We start from the raw sequence: 17813 nt of genomic DNA, 5'->3' as shown, positions 1-17813 counted from the left end.
AGATTCCTCTGGTCCTGCACCCTCTTTCAAATAGTGCCTTTGTTTTATATTGCCTTTCCTCATTCTTCCTACCAAACTGGATCAGTTGATACTTCTCTGCATTAATTTTCATCTGACAGGCATCCGCCTATGTCCTCTTGAAGTCTTTCACTTTCCTTCTCACAGTTCTCAATAGTTACAAGTTTTGTGTTAGAGGCAAATTTTAAGATTGTGCCCTGCACACCCAAGTCTAGATCATTAATCTATGGCAAGAAAAGCTGTGGTCCTAGTACTAACCCAAGGGGAACCTCAATGTATAACTTCCTGCAATCCAAAATTCCAAACATGTATCACTATTCTCAGTTGACTGCTTCAGTATCTGAGGAGTTGCGAATGGTGCTGAACGTTGTACAAGCATCAATGAACATCCCCACTTCTGATGTTATGATGGAGGGAAGGTAATTGATGGAGCAACTGAATATGGTAGAGTTCAGAACTACTGCAGCGATGTCCTGGGACTGAGATGATTGATCTTCAACACCACAACCATCTTCCTTTATGCTAGGTATGACTCCAACCAGTGGAAAGTTTTCCCTTGATTGCAATTGTCTTCGGTTTTGCTAGGGCTCCTTGATGCCACACTCGCTGCCTTCCTGTCAAGGACAGTCACACTTAGCTCACCTCTTGAATTCAGCTCTTTAATGTGTTTGGACCAAGGCTGTAATGAGACCAGGAACTGTGTGTCCCTGGCAGAACCAAACTATGCATCAGTGAGAAAGTTATTGCTGAGTAAGGGTTGCTTCATAACACTGTTGGTGACCCCGTTCAATCCTTCACTGATGATCTTGAGTCGACTGATGGGGCGGAAATTGGCCAGTTGGACTTGTCCTGCTTTTATTGACAGGATAATCCTGGGCAATTTTCCACATTGTCTGTTAAATGCCAGTATTATTAGAGCTGTACTGGAATAACTTGGATCATGGATAGTTCTGCAACACATGTCTTCAGTACTATTGCTGGAATGTAGTCGAGGCTCATAACCTTTACAATATCCATTGCCATCAGCTGCTTCTTGATATCATGTGGAGTGAATCGAATTGACTGTAGACTGACATCTATGATGCCATATTAGTTTAAACTAATATGGCAGGGGGATGGGAACCTATGCAAGGAGTTGGAAGAGGAGGAAATAAGGACAAAAACAAGAGACAAAGGGGAAAAAGAAAAGTGATAGTTTAATGACTTAGGCCAGGCCTTTGAGATTGGCCAATTAGAATACGAGTTCCCTGATTAGTGGCCCAATCAGGGAACCCCTTTCTGTGTCAGATCCTCTGCACCCCCGGTGTAGACACCAGACTGAACGGTCATGGTTGTTCAGCTGTTGGGTTTGTAAATAAAAGGAATTCTGGTGACAGGACCTCTGCCTCCGGGGACTTATTTCAGATAGGCAGATAAACCAAGAGCCAGATTCACAGTGAAAAATATTGGGAGTGGGACTAGTCATGTTAAAAACACCAGCTTAAAGGCTTTGTGCCTTAACGCATGGAGCATTCGCAATAAAGTGGATGAACTAATCATGCAAATAGACATGAACGGGCATGATATAGTCAGGATTACGGCGACATGACTGCAGGGCCACCAGGGATGGGAACTGTCCTGGGGTATTCAGTATTTAGAAAAGACCGACAAAAAGAAAAGGTGGTGGGGTTGCATTGCTGGTCAAGGAGGAAATTAACACAATGGTGAGGGAGGATATTAGTTACAACAATGCAGAATCTGTATGGGTAGAGCTGAGAAACAGCAAGGGGTAAAAAACGTTAGTGTGCTTCTTTATAGACCCACCCAAACTGCAGCGATATTGTTGGGAGTGGCATTAAATAGGAAATTAGAGATGCATGTGATAAAGGAACAACTGTAATTATGGGTGTTTTTAATCTGCAGGTAGATTGGGAAAATTAAATTAGCCACAATGCCATAGGGGAGGAATTCCTGGAGTGTATGCGGGATGGTTTTCTGGATCAATATGGTGAGGAACCAACTAGAGATCAGGCCATCCGAGACTGGGTACCGTGTAATGAGAACAGAATCATTGACAATCCAGTTGTGGGAGGCCTCTTGGGGATGGGGAACCATAATATAATAGAATTTGTCATCAAGATGGAGAGTGAAGTAGTTATTCTGAGACTAGGGTCCTGAACAAAGGAAACTACGATGAAATGAGTCATGAGTTGGCTATGATCGCTTGGGGAACATAACTTAAAGGGATGACAATGGATAGGCAATGGCAAACATTCAAAGAGCGCATGGAGGAACCACAACAATTGTTGGAATTGAAGGCTGAAAAATCCCCAGGGCTTGATGATCTACATCCCAGGGCACTGAAGGAGGTGGCTCTACAAATAGTGGATGCATTGGTGGTCATCTTCCATAATTTTATAAACTGAGGACAGTTCCTGCAGATGAAGGGTAGGTAATGTAACTCCACAATTTAAAAAGGGAGGTAGAGAGAAAGCAGGGAATTATAGACTAGTAAGCCTGATGTCAGTATTGGGGAAAATTCTGGAATCCATTATCAAAATTTTTTATAGCAGAGCGTTTAGAAAACAGCGGCAGGATCGGACTTGGTCAACGTGGATGTATGAAAGGGAAATTACGCTTGACAAATCTACTGGAATTCTTTGAGGATGTAACTAGTAGAATTGATGAAGGGGGGCTAGTGGATGTGGTGTATTTGGACTTTCAGAAGGCTTTTGACAAGTCCCCCAAAAAAGATTAGCGTGTAAAATCAAAGTGCATGGGATTAATTAGTGTATTGAGATGGGTAGAAAACTGGTTGCCAGGCATGAATTAAACAGGTCTTTTTCAAATTGGCAGGCAGTGACTAATGGGGTGCCGCAGGGATCGGTGCGAGGACCCCAGCTATTCACAATATATATTAATGATTTAGATTAGGAAACAAAATGTCATATCTCCAAATTTGCAGATGACACCAAGTTGGGTGTGAAAGTGAGCTGTGAGGAGGATGCAGAGATCCTTCAGTGTGATTTGCACAAGTTTAAGGATCCATTTGTCGGCAGCGGTAGGGGTGGCAGGTTTGGGGGAAAAGGGGGTGTTGGGGTAGTGTAGGGGAAGAAAAGGGGAAAGTTAATAACCTGTTTGAAACATGCTTATATTTGGTTGCTATTGTTGTGTGCATTATTGATTGTGTTTGGAATAAAATATATTTTAAAAAGAAATAGACCCACCCAAACTGCAGCGATATTGTTGGGAAATTTTCTTTTCTAAAATATTTCCAACCACCAAGGTAAAACTGATGAGCCTGTAGTTTCTGTGCTTATCTTAAAACCCTTTTTCAACAAGGGTGAGTGTTTGCAAATATCCAGTTCTCTCTCACCACTCTTTTATTTAAGGCAAATTGGAAGATTATGGGTAGTGCCTCCTCAATTTCCAACCTTCTTTTCCTCAACATCCTCTGATAAATGTATAAGTAAATTGTACAATATTGATCAAAAATATTGTGGAAATCGAGAAGGAATATATTAAGTTATTACTGCTTTGCTATTGTGTTATATTAACATTAGGTAGAAATAATAGCCTTCCTTGTAATTTACTTGGAAGGAAGCCAAATATTGTTTTGTGGTATCTTGACGGTTGTAATGGAACGGTCAAACATTCACCTTGGCTGATTACTCAAGTAGACGTTTATAATGTATTCCTTTTAATCAACTTTTTCATTTTATATTCTTTCATGGGATGTGAGCATTGCTGGTAAGAGCAGCATTTTGTCCATCGCTATTTGCCCATGAGAAGGCGGTGCTGAACTGCTTGCTTGAGTACATGTGATGAATGTACTCCACAGTGCTGTTTGGGAAACTGTTACGGAATTTTGACCAAGCAACAGTGAAGGAGCAGCTGTATAATTCCAAATCAGGACGGTTTGGAAGGAAACATTCAGATGGTGATGTTTCCTTATGCCTTCTACCCTTCTCCTGCTAGACTGTAGAGATTGCAAGTTTTGAAGGCGCTATCGAAGGAGCCTTAGCTATCAGCAGTGCATGCTGTAAATGATGTCACAGTACAGCACCAGTGGCGGAGATTGGCAAATCATTTGATGAAATAAAACCCGAGATAAAATAAGTTACTCTGGAGCTGATAATATATGACCAAATTGAAGTAATTAAAAACCTGGTAATAAATACACCTGTCTTCCATTGCTTTCTTTTCATAGTTTAGGCACTTGGAGCTATCCTTTAACCTGAACTTCAGAAAGTAACAGTTACAGTAATGAAACACCAACAATAAGCTTCAACCGTGATTATACATTTTTTGCATCAGTCAGTATAGCAATACATTCTGACAGTGGGCATTACCTAAAGATGGTCATAATTCCATCAATTTTCCAGCATTGTGTTCTAGTCATGAAATTCAGAACCCCTTCATCTATTATTTCACATCATCTGCATTCTTGTTTCCATTTGCAGTTATTTTTTAAAGTTTACTTCACTACTTGTTGGTCCCGTGTGGATAAGTTCATAAAATTGTGCAAGAACAATTCTCTTAAACTGAACAAAAACAACACAATAAAACTAATTATATAGACTTTAGGTAAAAGCCAGTTAACGATATTGTTCCTGTGAAAATTAATGATGCGGGCATTGAATTAATTACTAGCAAGGTGTATAAGTGTGAAACTAGATAAGTTGAACTGGAGGGAACAGTGTACAGATGTGGCAGCCTCAAAATTAAAATCCTTTTGGGTTGATTCCACAATCATCAAGCTCTTTCTTCTCTTCGGCTGTAGTTGAGAGTGCTATGTTTTCTGATGTCTTGCCTGGTACTGTTGTCTTAGGAAAGCAGAATCTTTAAGGGTACAGAGATTATTGAACCAGAAGGAAGGATATTTGATAATATCTGATGAGCAGATCTTGCTTGATGAAATCATCTTTTGAAGAATTTTAGCGAAGGTAATGAATGTCATGAAATATGAAAATCACCCCTTGTCTCAGTATTCCCAGTATGGATGTGTTCAGGAAAAAGGCTGCAATACCTCAGATGTGGAACATGAGTTCCTGAACTCGTCCGTTCCCTTCGCTTTTAAAAACTTTTAACAGGTATTTGACATATGGATGAGCTTAGGGTGAAAATCAGTGATTAGTTTAATACATTGGAATAATGTTTCAATACATCTTTTAATTAAAGTTAGATTTCTGTGATGGGAGAATCTTTCTTTTATTGTTATCATTCATTTATTTGTAATTCATTCAACAAATGAGCAGTGTACCCAAAATTAATTTCCATTTGGACAATAAGTGAAATTGATTACTGCAAGAGAGGAAGATTCAGTTTTGTCAAAAGGAAATTGTTACTTCTGTTGTGGATTTTTCTTTATGCCATAATGCACTGTTACCTCTTACTGTTTCACATTCACCACATTGTGTTGTAACACGGCCCTGTTGACAAAGAACGGGAGTCTCACGGCAGGAAAATTGCGGCTAGCCTCAGGCAAGGTGGTGTTTGCAGGCACACATGCTTTCACTGTTTTGAAGGGGAGATGAAAGTACTGCCACAAGGCTCACCACCACTTGACACTTTTGTGAGATGCAGTGGCTATGGGGAGTGGAAATGATGCATGTAGAATAATCATATATTACTCAATGAACAGATTGTAGCATGACCTTGATTCTAAACTCAGTCCTGAACAGTATATTAATTTCTAGGGCATCACATGCTTCATGTTATAATTAGCTCATGTCCAAATGTTCTTTAATATTTTTATTTGCAATAGTTTTATATCTTTCTTTTACCCTCTGAGCATAGTTTATTTCAAATTTATTCTTCTGGTGGCTGAAACAGGTATTGTAGCCTTACAAGATTAATGGGGTTAAGACCAATGTGTTTGGGGCAAGGCAGAGCCAGCAGATCCAAATCCTGCCTGCTGCACAATGCTCTCTAGCCATTAACTAACTGGGGCCTTTGTAAACATCGTAATAGTCATATTGTAATGAAGCTATGACAAGATGAAACTTCCCTCCACCACTCGGTTATACTTGATTCAGACAACTTTGATGCCAAGTTACACTAAATGGTTCACATTAAGCCAAAACTATTGTGCTTCACTGCAATAATAATAAATAATAATCTTATTAAAGGTATGAAGTTACTGTGGGGAAAAAACCCTAGTCACCATATTCCGGCGCCTGTTCGGGTAAGCCAGAATTGCACCCGCGCTGCTGGCCTTGACCTGCATTACAAACCAGCTGACTAGCCCACTGAGCTAATACACAACTTGGTGGGAATGTGAGGTTGAGGAGGAGGATGTAAAGAGGTTCAAGGGAATTTAGACAGGTATGTGAGTGGGCAGGAACATGGCAGATGGAATATAATGTGGAAAAATGTGAGGTTATCCACTTCGGTAGGAAAAACAGAAATGCAGTGTATTACTTAATGGTGAGAGATTGGGAAATGTTAATGTCCAAAGGGTTTTCTTGTTATGAGTCACTTAAAGCTAACATGCAGATGCAGCTAACTATTAGCAAATAGTATGGCCTTTACTGCAAGAGGATTTGGGTATTGGAGTAAGGAGGTCTTGTATGCAGTTTTGGTTTTCTTTGCTAAAAAAGATTCATGAGACTCATCTTAAAATGGTGGGTTTGTCCAATGAGAGTTTGAGGATACTCTAGGCCTGTATTCTCTCGAGTTTAGAAGAATTAACTCAGTGAAGCGTCCAAAATTCTAACAGGGCTTGACAGGGTAGATGCCGGAAGGATGTTTCCCCGGCCCGGCGGTTAGGTGGGGTGTTGGGGGGGGGGGGGGGTCTAGAATCATGGAACCCACTCTCAGATTAAGAGGTAGGCCATTGAGAACTGAGATGAGGAGTGATCTCTTCTGTCAGAAAATGGTGAATCTTTGGAATTCTCTACTCGAGAGGGCGATGGAGGCTCATTCATTCGAGTATGTTCAAAGCAGAGTTTGATAAATTTCTAGATACCAATTACATCAAGGGATATGGGGACAGGAGGAGATGGCATGAGGGAGACAGTTGGCCATAATCTAGTTAAATGATAGAGCAGGCTCGAGGGACTGAATGGCCTACCCCCAGTCCCATGTTCCTAACACTAATACGGCCGGTGGGTGTGTAAGTTGACTGTTATTGACTTTTCTCATTCACTCAGTTAACAGTTCCTTATAGTTAGTAATATACCTATTAGAGCAAAAGTACAGAGAGATCTGGGAATTCATGTCCATTGTAACCTGAAGGTGGCAACGCAGGTCGATAGAGTGGTCAAGAAGGCATACAGCATGCTTGTCTTCATCGGACAGGGTATTGAGTACAAGAGTTGGCAGGTCATGTTACAGTTGTATAGGACTTTGGTTGGGCCACATTTGGAATACTGCATGCAGTTCTAGTCGCCACATTACCAAAAGGATGTGGATGCTTCAGAGAGGGTGCAGAGGAGGTTCACCAGGATGTTGCCTGGTATGGTGGGTGCTAGCTATGAAGAAAGGTTGAGTAGATTAGGATTGTTTTCGTTGGAAAGACGGAGGTTGAGGGGGACCTGATTGAGGTCTACAAAATTATGAGAGGTATGGACAGGGTGGATAGCAACAAGCTTTTTCCAAGAGTGGGGGTGTCGATTACAAGGGGTCACGATTTCAAGGTGAGAGGGGGAAAGTTTAAGGGAGATGTGCGTGGAAAGTTTTTTACGCAGAGGGTGGTGGGTGCCTGGAACGCTTTGCCAGCGGAGATGGTAGAGGCGGGCACAATAGCATCATTTCAGATGCATCTAGACAGATATATGAACGGGCAGGGAACAGAGGGAAGTAGATCCTTGGAAAATAGGTGACAGGTTTAGATAAAGGATCTGTGCAGGCTGGGAGGGCCGAAGGGCCTGGCCTGTTCCTGTGCTGTAATTTTCTTTGTTCTACAATTATTTGATTTCATTTAGACCTATCCACCCTGTGAAGCATTTGAACGACATCTGTAAAGCAAATTAAAAATGGCCCACATGGTTTTAATTTATCTATCCGCTATTTTGTCCTGCTGACTTTAATGCCCTGAATTGCGATTCACATGAAACCACTCACAGCTTTCCCGATACGTCATTTTTCAAATACTATGGCATTCAAAACCCTTCCACAGTCTTCAGAACAATCTTACTTGTTTTACAAATTGTGGTGAAGCCTATAAGAGTTGTTTTAGTGTGTTGGATACTGTTTGGGAGGTGCTAATGAAGTCTTTGTAGTCTAATAAGGTTAACAATATGTATTAACTCTGAAAACTATATGAATAAAGGGTTCAAACCAGGAGCTGCCTCCATGCTTGTTTGTGCACGTGGCTCTGTCCAACGTTAGTCTGGCCCTTGTGTGGATCATAAGCTCTCTTACATCACTGTCTGGAAGGTCCCATGTTAACCCGAAATGTGCCAGATCCTTATACTACAAGATAGCCCTTGTTGTGTTCTTTGGTTTTCTGTCCATCCTTAATGTTTTCAAAATTGTGTAATCTATGCATGGTTGTGGTTCAAAAGTTTATTTCTGGCGAAATGAAGCTTTTCCTATAATTCACAGCTCCAAACAGTGTTTTCTTTTCAAACGCAAGTTCGCTTCATAGGCATTGCTGAAAATTTCAATGAGGGTTGAAAGACATGATGGCTCCTTTAGAAAATACTTCAGATTAAGATGGACAATTCAAAAGATTTCAAATGGGAAAGATTACAGAGTGACAATATGCTTTCCTTCTCCTATGCCTCCTTACATTTTCATGCAGAGAAATTACCCACAAAGCATTCGGAAAATGTGTAATATTTCAGCACAGTGGTATCCGAATCTGTGGATTGTTGATAAGGTCAGCTTCTGGAATCTGCTGCCGGAATTGGTGGAAAAAAACGGACTTTAACCGGTTGATTTGGTGACATGCCCCATCGTATAGTTTGTTTCGAGTTGGCAACAAGGAAATAAATTGGTTATGATACTCTGTGATGATCATTTTAGAACATTTCCTGGCATTTAGGTTATAGCTTTCAATCCAGGTCATTGTTCATTCAAAATACTATGATTGTCTAGTTGGAGGAATCTGCATGTTCAGGCAATATCTTGGGTGAAGTTTTCATTAGACACTGCGTGTAATGCTCTAACAATTTGCTTCAGAGATTGGCATTGCCTCTGTTGAGATGCCGTACCCCACTGATGTTTTATCATTTGACTTGATGTGAATAGGGATAAATGATTTCTACAGGGCAATGAATTGGTAGCTAGAGGATAAAATTTTAGATTATCGTGAAAGAAAAACTGAGAAGTCTTGTTATTTTTTAATGCAGAGGCTTATTAGGATATGGAAGTAGAACCTATAACAGCCTGTTAAAAGGAAGATGGTTAAGTATTGAATAAGAAAAATTGAAAGGGTTTGGGGAAAGAACAGTGATGAGATTAAATGAATAATTTCCAAAATGTAGACAGTTCTGCACTTTAACGTTTTATGCTTCTATCATCGTCTCTGGGTGAATGTTTCAGGAAGCCAGTTATTAGGAAAAAACAAGGGGGGAAATCATGAAAATCCGAGTCTTCCTTTATTGCAATATGACCCCCCTTGGAGGAAAAAATGCTTATAATCGCTCTGTAATACAGAATTTGAGTATTGCTGAGTAACGACATATGCTATCATCTTCCACTCATTGGGACAGATTGGAGAATGCCAAATTTCAAAGTGGACGACAGTCTATACTGCATGAGAATAGGGGTGCTGATTAGTTGGTAAGAGGGCTGTTATTGACTAAAATGTTGCCACGTGTAAGTGAGCCACAATTGTAAGCCCCACTGATAATCTTAAATTATATTTAATAGTCACAATGCTTGCAAGAAGTTACGCATATTCATATGCATGGACCTGTCCTCTGCAAACAAAATATTCAGGTATTGCAATATTTGAATTAAACAAACATGGGGGACTGTAGTTCCTTGGTATATTCCCAATGGCAACGTCTCGAAAACCAAAGTCCACCTGCCAACCCATCAGCGCCCTTTTCCCATGCAGTATAATTGTCGCTCCCTTTAAATTTTGCTTTTTTGTGCCTGTCCTGATGAATGCTAGATTAAAGGATTTAACAGCATGTTTTTTTTTAGCAATTCAGAAGTTCTGTACGAACATGCAACTATTTTCTTTCAACCTCCTTTAAGACAATTGCAGCATAATGATACCACTTGTTTTTACATTAGGTGCTATCACTAGATCACTATATTTCGAGCAACTTGCATTTATATAGCTCCTTTAAATGTGGTAAAATGGTCTAGAGTGCCTCTCTGGACTATTAACAAATAAGTATTAAAAAAATAAAATGTGATAAGAAAATAAAATTGGGCCACATAATGAGATATTACGGCTTTGTCAAAGAGGTAGTCTTTTAAAGAACAAAAGAGAGATTTAGGGAGGAATTTCAGAATAGACACCGGGATTCTCCGACCGTTTACTGGCGACGTAATTTTCTCTGGTCAGCCGGCAGTGCACCCCCACCCACTAGTGTCCTGGCAGCGTGAGATGGTTCCAATGGGAATTCCCATTGACAGCGGCAGGAACAGGGAATCCCGTTGCCAGTGAACAGTGCATGCCGAGAAACACGTGACAAGGAGGCCAGAGATTCCCTGCCAGAATTTAAGCAGCGGAAGGCACCATCGCAGGTGGTGAGGCAGTGAAACTTGGGGATGTGCAAAAGGCAAGATATGGAGGAGTGCAGACATCTTGGAGAGTTGCAGGGCTGGTGGAGGTGTAAGATGTAGGGAAGGGTTAGGGCAATGGAAGGATTGAACACGAGGATTAGAATTTTAAAGTTGAGACATTGCCAGACTGAGAGCCACTATAGGTCAGAGAGCACAGGGGTGATGAATGAATAGGACTTGGTGCAAGTTAGGATACAGGCAGCAGTGTTTTGATGAGCTGAAGTTACAAAGGGTTGTACTTGAGAGGCTGGCCAAGGGGGCAATGAAATAGATCCAGAGATAATTACCATATTAATAATATAACCATCCAAAACTTTTTTTTTGTTAAATATTTTTATTCTCCTTTTTGACATTTTCTCCCAAATTTACACCCACCACCAATAAACAATAACCAGCAACGATTATGTCAATCCCCATAACGATAACAACGATCTCATCCTCCCACCAAACCCCAAACATTAGCCCGCATAAACAAATGACAAGGAATCAGGGATTACCCATAGTCACCCTTAATACACACAGCCCCCCTCCCCCCCCAACTCTCCCACCCATTAACCCCCCCCAACTAATGTTCGATGTTATCCAGTTCTTGAAAGTGCATAATGAATAATGCCCATGACTTGTAGAACCCCTCCATCCTTCCCCTCAGTTCAAACTTAACCTTCTCAAGAATCAAGAATTCCAACAGGTCCCCCCGCCACGCCAGGGCACAGGGTGGAGAGGTTGCTTGACATCCCAACGGGCGATCAACGAGGCGAAGGCTACGATATCTGCCTCCGCCCCCGTTTCCAACCCTGGCTGGTCCGACACCCCGAATATGGCCTCTCGGGGACCGGGGCCCAGTTTCACATGCACCACCTTGGCAATGACCCTAAAAACCTCCTTCCAGTAATCCTCTAGCTTTGGACAGGACCAGAACATATGAACGTGATTAGCCCCCACCCCCTCACACACACACACACATCTTCTACTCCTTCAAAGAACCAGCTCATCCTCGCCCTCGTGAGGTGTGCTCTGTATACCACCTTCAGCTGTATCAGCCCCAACCTCGCACACGAGGTGGAGGCATTTACTCTCCGGATCCGGCACCTCACACCATACCCCCTCCTCTATAATCTCTCCCAACTCTTCCTCCCACTTTGCTTTGATCCCTTCCAGTGGTGCCTTATCCTCTTCCAAAAGAGCTCCGTACACTGCTGACGCTACCCCCTTCTCCAGTCCCCTTGTCGTCAGCACCTCCTCCAGCAATGTGGAGGCCAGTTCCTCCGGGAAGCTCTGTATCTCCTTTCTGGCAACATCTCGAACCTGCATGTCTGTAAACATTTCTCCCTGCTCCAGCCCATACTTCGCTTCCAGCTCCCTCAATCCTGCAAACCGACCCCTAAGAAACAAATCTTTAACGTCTTAATCCCCTTCTCTTCCCATTTCCGAAAATTTCCATCCCACCTCCCTGGCTCAAATCTGTGGCCCCCCCGAATCGGCATTTTTCTTGACCCTGCCCCCAACCTGAAGTGTTGGCGAAACTGCCTCAGATTTTCAATGAAGCTATTATTACCGGACTCCCTGAGTATTTCCCCAGAGCTATCTGCAGCGGTGCTGTTGCTAGTGCTTTCAGTCCCGACACCCTGCACAAACTCCTCCATTCTAACCCACTGGGAATCAACCCCTCTGACCAGCTCCGCACCTTCTCCACATTCGCCGCACAGTAGTAGTACATCAGGTTCGGAAGACCTAATCCCCCTGCCTGCCTTCCGCTCTGTAGCAGCACCTTTCTCACTCTGGCCACCTTCCCTCCCCATCTGAACGAGGTAATCCTTCCCTCAATCTCCCTGAAAAAAGCCTTTGGTAGAAAAATCGTCAGACATTGAAAAATAAAAAGAAATAGCGGCAACACATCCATTTTAACCGCCAGTACCCGACCCGCCAGTGACAGAGGGAGACCATCCCACCTTGCCAGATCCGCTTTCACTCTCCCAACCAAACTAGAGATGTTGTACCTGCGGAGCCCCTCCCCACTCCCGGGCAACCTGAACCCCCAGATACCTAAAGTGAGTCCTTGCCCTACGGAATGGCAGCCCCCCCGCCTCTGCCCCCACCCCCGGCCGAGACACCACAAAATACTCACTCTTGTCCAGCTTCAGCTTGTACCCCGAGAAAGACCCAAATACTCCCAGTAGCTCCAGTATTCCCCCTATCGACACACTCGGTTCTGACACACATAACAGCAAGGCCCCGCCTTGCGCTTCGACTTCCGCCATCCTGTCAGCACTTTTGCTCGTACTCTCATTCAGCGGCGAACCCGCATTTCCTCCTTTCTTCGACGCTGCTCTTCTCATCCTTTAGCGGCTTTTTTTTTTTTCCTTTCTTTTTTCTCTTCCTCCCCCTTCACCCTCCCATCCTTCATCAATCTGAATTTTCTTTGAACAAAAAAAGCAATTTTTCTTCCTTCACACAAAAAAAGGGAAAAAGGGGGAGGAAAAAAAAAAACTTCTTTAAACCTTCTTTCTCTTCTCCTTTACATTCCCCCAGAGTTCCCCTGGGACCAGACTTCAGCCTTCTTACTGCATCCTAGGTGGGAGCCATCCGATGTGCGACATCCCACCTACATCGGGCCCTGGCCTCGGGCCTGCCGCCTCGGCCTCCTTTTAGCTCCGCCCCGCTGATCCGACCTCCGCACTGGGCCCGACGCCCGCGCAGGGTTCTTCGACGGTTTTTAAACCGGCCCTGCTAGCTGCCCGTGTTGGCCCCAAAGACCGGCGATAGTTGGGGGGTGATCGATGACGCGGGGAAATCCTCGAAAGCGCCGCAAATCGTGGCCACCGGCGGGCGCCCTTCTTGATGCGGCCGCCCTGCTCGCATACGCCACCGGAAGTCATCAACCATCCAAAACTTTGATGGAGTTCTGGGTTTGTTGATATACATCTTTAGTAGTAGATAAATAAAAGTTAATATCAATACATCAAATTTGATATTACTGTTCAGTTGTTCAGCAAGTATGTGTGATAATAATGGCTTGAGTTTATTGAAGCTCCTATTAACTCCAATTCTGTCTTCTCTATCACAGCTACGTGACAGTTAATTTTCCCATTGGAATATCCTGTAGCTCTACTTTTCTCTCTCTGTCACAAATCCTGTCATTTCAATCATCATCTGTCCTAACAAACCACGTATATCGCTATTATGTCCTACCTCAATACTGAATCAGACTAGCGCATTGCAACTTCAAATCTAATAACAGAAAGGATGCATGATATTTGACACTGTTGCATCTTTTAAAAGCGTTATTGCTCTGCAGTTTTCAGTTAGTAGTATTTGATCTTGCACAGTTTTCTTTGGCTTTTCAGCATCATCACAAATGGTGCGTCTAATTTCATCTGTATTGGCTACATCAAATTCTACATGAGCTGTCTGCTTATTATGTTCCCCTTTATGCATACAGTTTTTAACATCACAGAATAGATTTTCTTATTCTGAGCAGAAGAAACTGGACTTGCCGACCCTCTAAGGTATTTCAAATAGTAATTCTTCATTATGGACACTGGCTTTTAATCAATGCGAATACTGCCATGTGGTTCAACCAACGGGAGATTTGCCTTCCATTGCTGGGATTTTTCAAAAACTTGTACCCTCGTGGAAATAGCGTATTTCCTGAGAAGCAGAGAGGTTGTCAGATATGCTGGTTGCCTCACTCAACCATCAGCATTCATCCTTAATTTCTTGGATGCAACAGTCATACCTGTGTAAACATAATGTGAAATCGCTGCTGTATTAGAGGACTGCCATGTAGTCAATAGTTCCGTTTTTGATTTTTCACAATTTGTACCAACATAATCACAATCACTGGATTCCTTCCATTTGAGTCATAGAATTTACAGTGCAGAAGGAGGCCGTTTGGCCCATCGAGTCTGCACCGGCCCTTACAAAGAGCACCCTACTGAAGCCCACGTGTCTACCCTAGGCACGTAACCCAATAACCCCCACTTAACATTTTTTGGACACGAAGGACAATTTAGCATGGCCAACCCACCTAACCCACACATCTTTGGACTGTGGGAGGCAACTCCGGAGCACCTGGAGGAAACCCACGCACACACGGGGAGAACGTGCAGACTCCGCACAGACAGTGACCCAGCTGGGAATCGAACCTGGGACCCTGGAGCTGTGAAGCAATTGTGCTAACCACTATGCTACCGTGCTGCCCTGAAGTGCCCATTCAATTTAGTAGTGTTCTTTGTAACTGTAAATTTGTTTTGAGAGTTTCCCCCAAGAGAAACAAAGGACTGACACGTTGATTTTTTTTTCTGCCTAATGAACCTTTTTATCTGTTTTGCTTGCAAGAATCATTGTTTTCTGTTAACTGCCATTTACTGAACAAAACTGGAGCCTTGTCTGTGCGATCTCTGAGTGAATATTTTGGGAAGTCATAGTGATTCTAAATACACTGACTGAGAAGCATGTAAAGTGGTCCTTATCTAACCCCAGTCCAACGCCGGCATCTCCACATCATTATCTAACCTAGAATTGAACAATTGTATGTTCTTTTACTTAAGTATTATTAGTTATCGTACGTGGTTTTTAGCTTATTAAATGAATCAATATTGCATCTATGCCTCCAATTTTGGAGCCAGAGCATTGGATATAAATGAAGTCATGGTAAATGGCAGATGTGGACTTGTGGTCGCTCTCTTTGGATCACAATAATGTAGTGGCTTGTTTGTCAGGTGCAAGAGGAAAAGCACAATAATGTAATTAACTGTCCCGATTTAAGATCTGGCTACCTTTTTATCTTGGGCTTGATTCAAGAACCTTCCCTAACCCAAATCACAGTGGTATTTGGTATTTGATTTACTTCAGGTTCTTCAGTGTACTGATTATCTTTTTTTCCTTCCTTACTTTTATTCAAATACCCAGTTGTCAACACTAAAGAACAGACTTAAGAAAGTGTCAACGACCACAGGTGATGGAGTTGCTCGTGCATTTTTAAAGACTCAAGCGGCTCTGTTTGGCAGCTACAGAAATGCTCTGAAGATTGAGCCTGTAAGTTGAACAAAATTACTGCACTCCTCCTGCCAAACAATAGATATATGTTATTCATGCTTAATAATGAACCAGCTGCACCTCAACAGTGTATTAATAATGCAATGGCCAATGTTTGCAGTATTACATTTTGTGCACAAATGCATTTTTCTAGTTCGAGTATTAACATAGAAGACCTTGTGTAACATTTGCTTTTAATAAGTGTAGTCGAGTATATAAGCAATATTTTCTCTATTACATAGGAAATCAGTTATATTGTGCAATAGGAAACTGTAATCAAGTACATATAATTAATGATGTGACAGTAGCAAAACAAATTATTTTAGCATATGTAAATACGTAGTAATATTTTTAAAGTTTGAAATTTCAGTGTCTTACCCACTTAGTTAACCACATTAATTTCTCCACTACTGCCCTCCACCACTACTGTGCCATATTATGCTACATGAGAGGGCTGGGAAAATTCATGTCATTTCTAATGTACTTATCATAAGAAATTTTCCCTATCAGCTATAGGAATGAATGTCATAAAAATTAACATTGTGTGAAAATAGATTGATTTATAGTATCTTGCCTGCAGAGCAATGGTCAGATTTGCATTCAGAACGCATTGTCATATTGATTCTGTATACAGAAAGGAAATACTGAAAGGATGCCATTAAACTGTCATGATTAGTACATATCTCGTTTTGCAAAGAAGAAACTATTTTGGGATAACTGCTTTTATAACCCCTTGGATGGTTCAGCTTATTAAGACACTAAATAACAGGAGCAGGAAGTAGGGCTCAGCTATTTATTCTGTAATTCCTAGTCTATGCTTAGTCAGTTCATCTCAGTGGTGGTGTTAGAGTTGGTCTCAATGCCAGTTAGTTAACAAGGGAAAAAATTGCAAAGGGTTCCTGATCATTGTGCAACTCCCGAGCTGAAAGTGTATATGTTAAACAGTGTTGCACTGGATCAGGCTTGTCTACGATTTTGCCACCTCCAAAGCTCCCAGGCAATAAAACTGCTGGCCAGTAGTTAGTTTTTTAGTCCAGATATAAATGAGGTATCAGAAGCATCGCCTAACGAAGAGATTCAAGGGAAGAGATGGGAATGATTTTTTTATTTTTTCATGAGATGCGAGACTCACTGGCAAGGCCAGCATTTGTTGCCCATCCCGAATGCCTTTCAGCTGAGTGGCTTGCTAGGCCATTTCATAGAGCAGTTAAGAGTCAACCACATTGCTGTGGATCTGGAATCCCATGTAGACCATATTGGGCAAGGATGGCAGATTTTCTTCCCTGAAGGACATTAGTGAACCAGGTGAGTTTTTATGACAGTCGATGATAATTTCATGGCACCGTCACCAGATTAGCTTTCTATTCCAGATTTATTAATCAAATTCAAATTCCACCAGCTGCCGTGGTGGGATTTGAACACTGCACTGTAAATTCTATGACATTATGACTCTGTTTGTGTCCCCATTATGAGCCCCTGGATTACTAGTCCGGTTACATTACCACTACAACACCAAATCCTTCCTAAATTAATGAAGATAAAAATAAGTATCTTATTTATTACTCATCATAAAGGATATTTTTTATTGTAAATGTTCCAAAGTGAACAGTTCTGCCCATTCTTGTAGTTACAACTCCAATTGCTGGTTTGTTTTGCAGTGGTTGAGGCTGAGGCAGGTGGAGCAGGTAGACTAAATGATCAAAAGTCTGGTCAAAAGATGTGTTTTAAGTAGGCCTTTAAAAGGAGACTGGAGAGGAGAGATCCCAAAGGATGGGCTGAGGAGGAGAAGGGAAATAGTGCATAAAAAGACAAAAAAAGGGAGCTGAAGGATACAGGAAGAGATAAAATTTGGATGATTTTGTAAAGGCAGGTTGGGGAAAATTTAAAGACAAGGAATCTATATCCAATGTGACGAGGAACAGGCAGCAAGATCAGCAACGATGGATGTAATTGGCTTTAGACAGCTGAGTTTTAAACCTATTGGAGTTTACTATGTAGGATGCCAGCAAGGTAGGTAAACAAAATCCAGCCTGGAAATGATAAAAGTATGGATAAAGTTGTAGGTGACAGCAGGGTGGTGAAATAAC

The 17813-nt window shown here is 42.0% G+C and overlaps 1 protein-coding gene across 12 annotated transcripts in view; it reads left to right on the top strand.

Moving 5' to 3' along the window:
- The window catches only part of dennd1a (DENN/MADD domain containing 1A), a 723976-nt gene that overhangs the window by 503505 nt on the left and 202658 nt on the right, over positions 1–17813 (top strand). For all 12 annotated transcript variants that reach the window (XM_072488418.1, XM_072488416.1, XM_072488417.1 and 9 more), the window contains exon 13: positions 15601–15726. In XM_072488418.1, the coding sequence (XP_072344519.1) occupies positions 15601–15726 (126 nt within the window). The remainder of the gene's footprint in view (positions 1–15600; positions 15727–17813) is intronic.

Source organism: Scyliorhinus torazame, chromosome 22 (genome assembly GCF_047496885.1).
Source record: "Scyliorhinus torazame isolate Kashiwa2021f chromosome 22, sScyTor2.1, whole genome shotgun sequence".
Lineage (NCBI taxonomy): Eukaryota > Metazoa > Chordata > Chondrichthyes > Carcharhiniformes > Scyliorhinidae > Scyliorhinus > Scyliorhinus torazame.
Note: the sequence above shows the minus strand (reverse complement) of the source record. Positions and strands in the feature narration are given on the sequence as shown.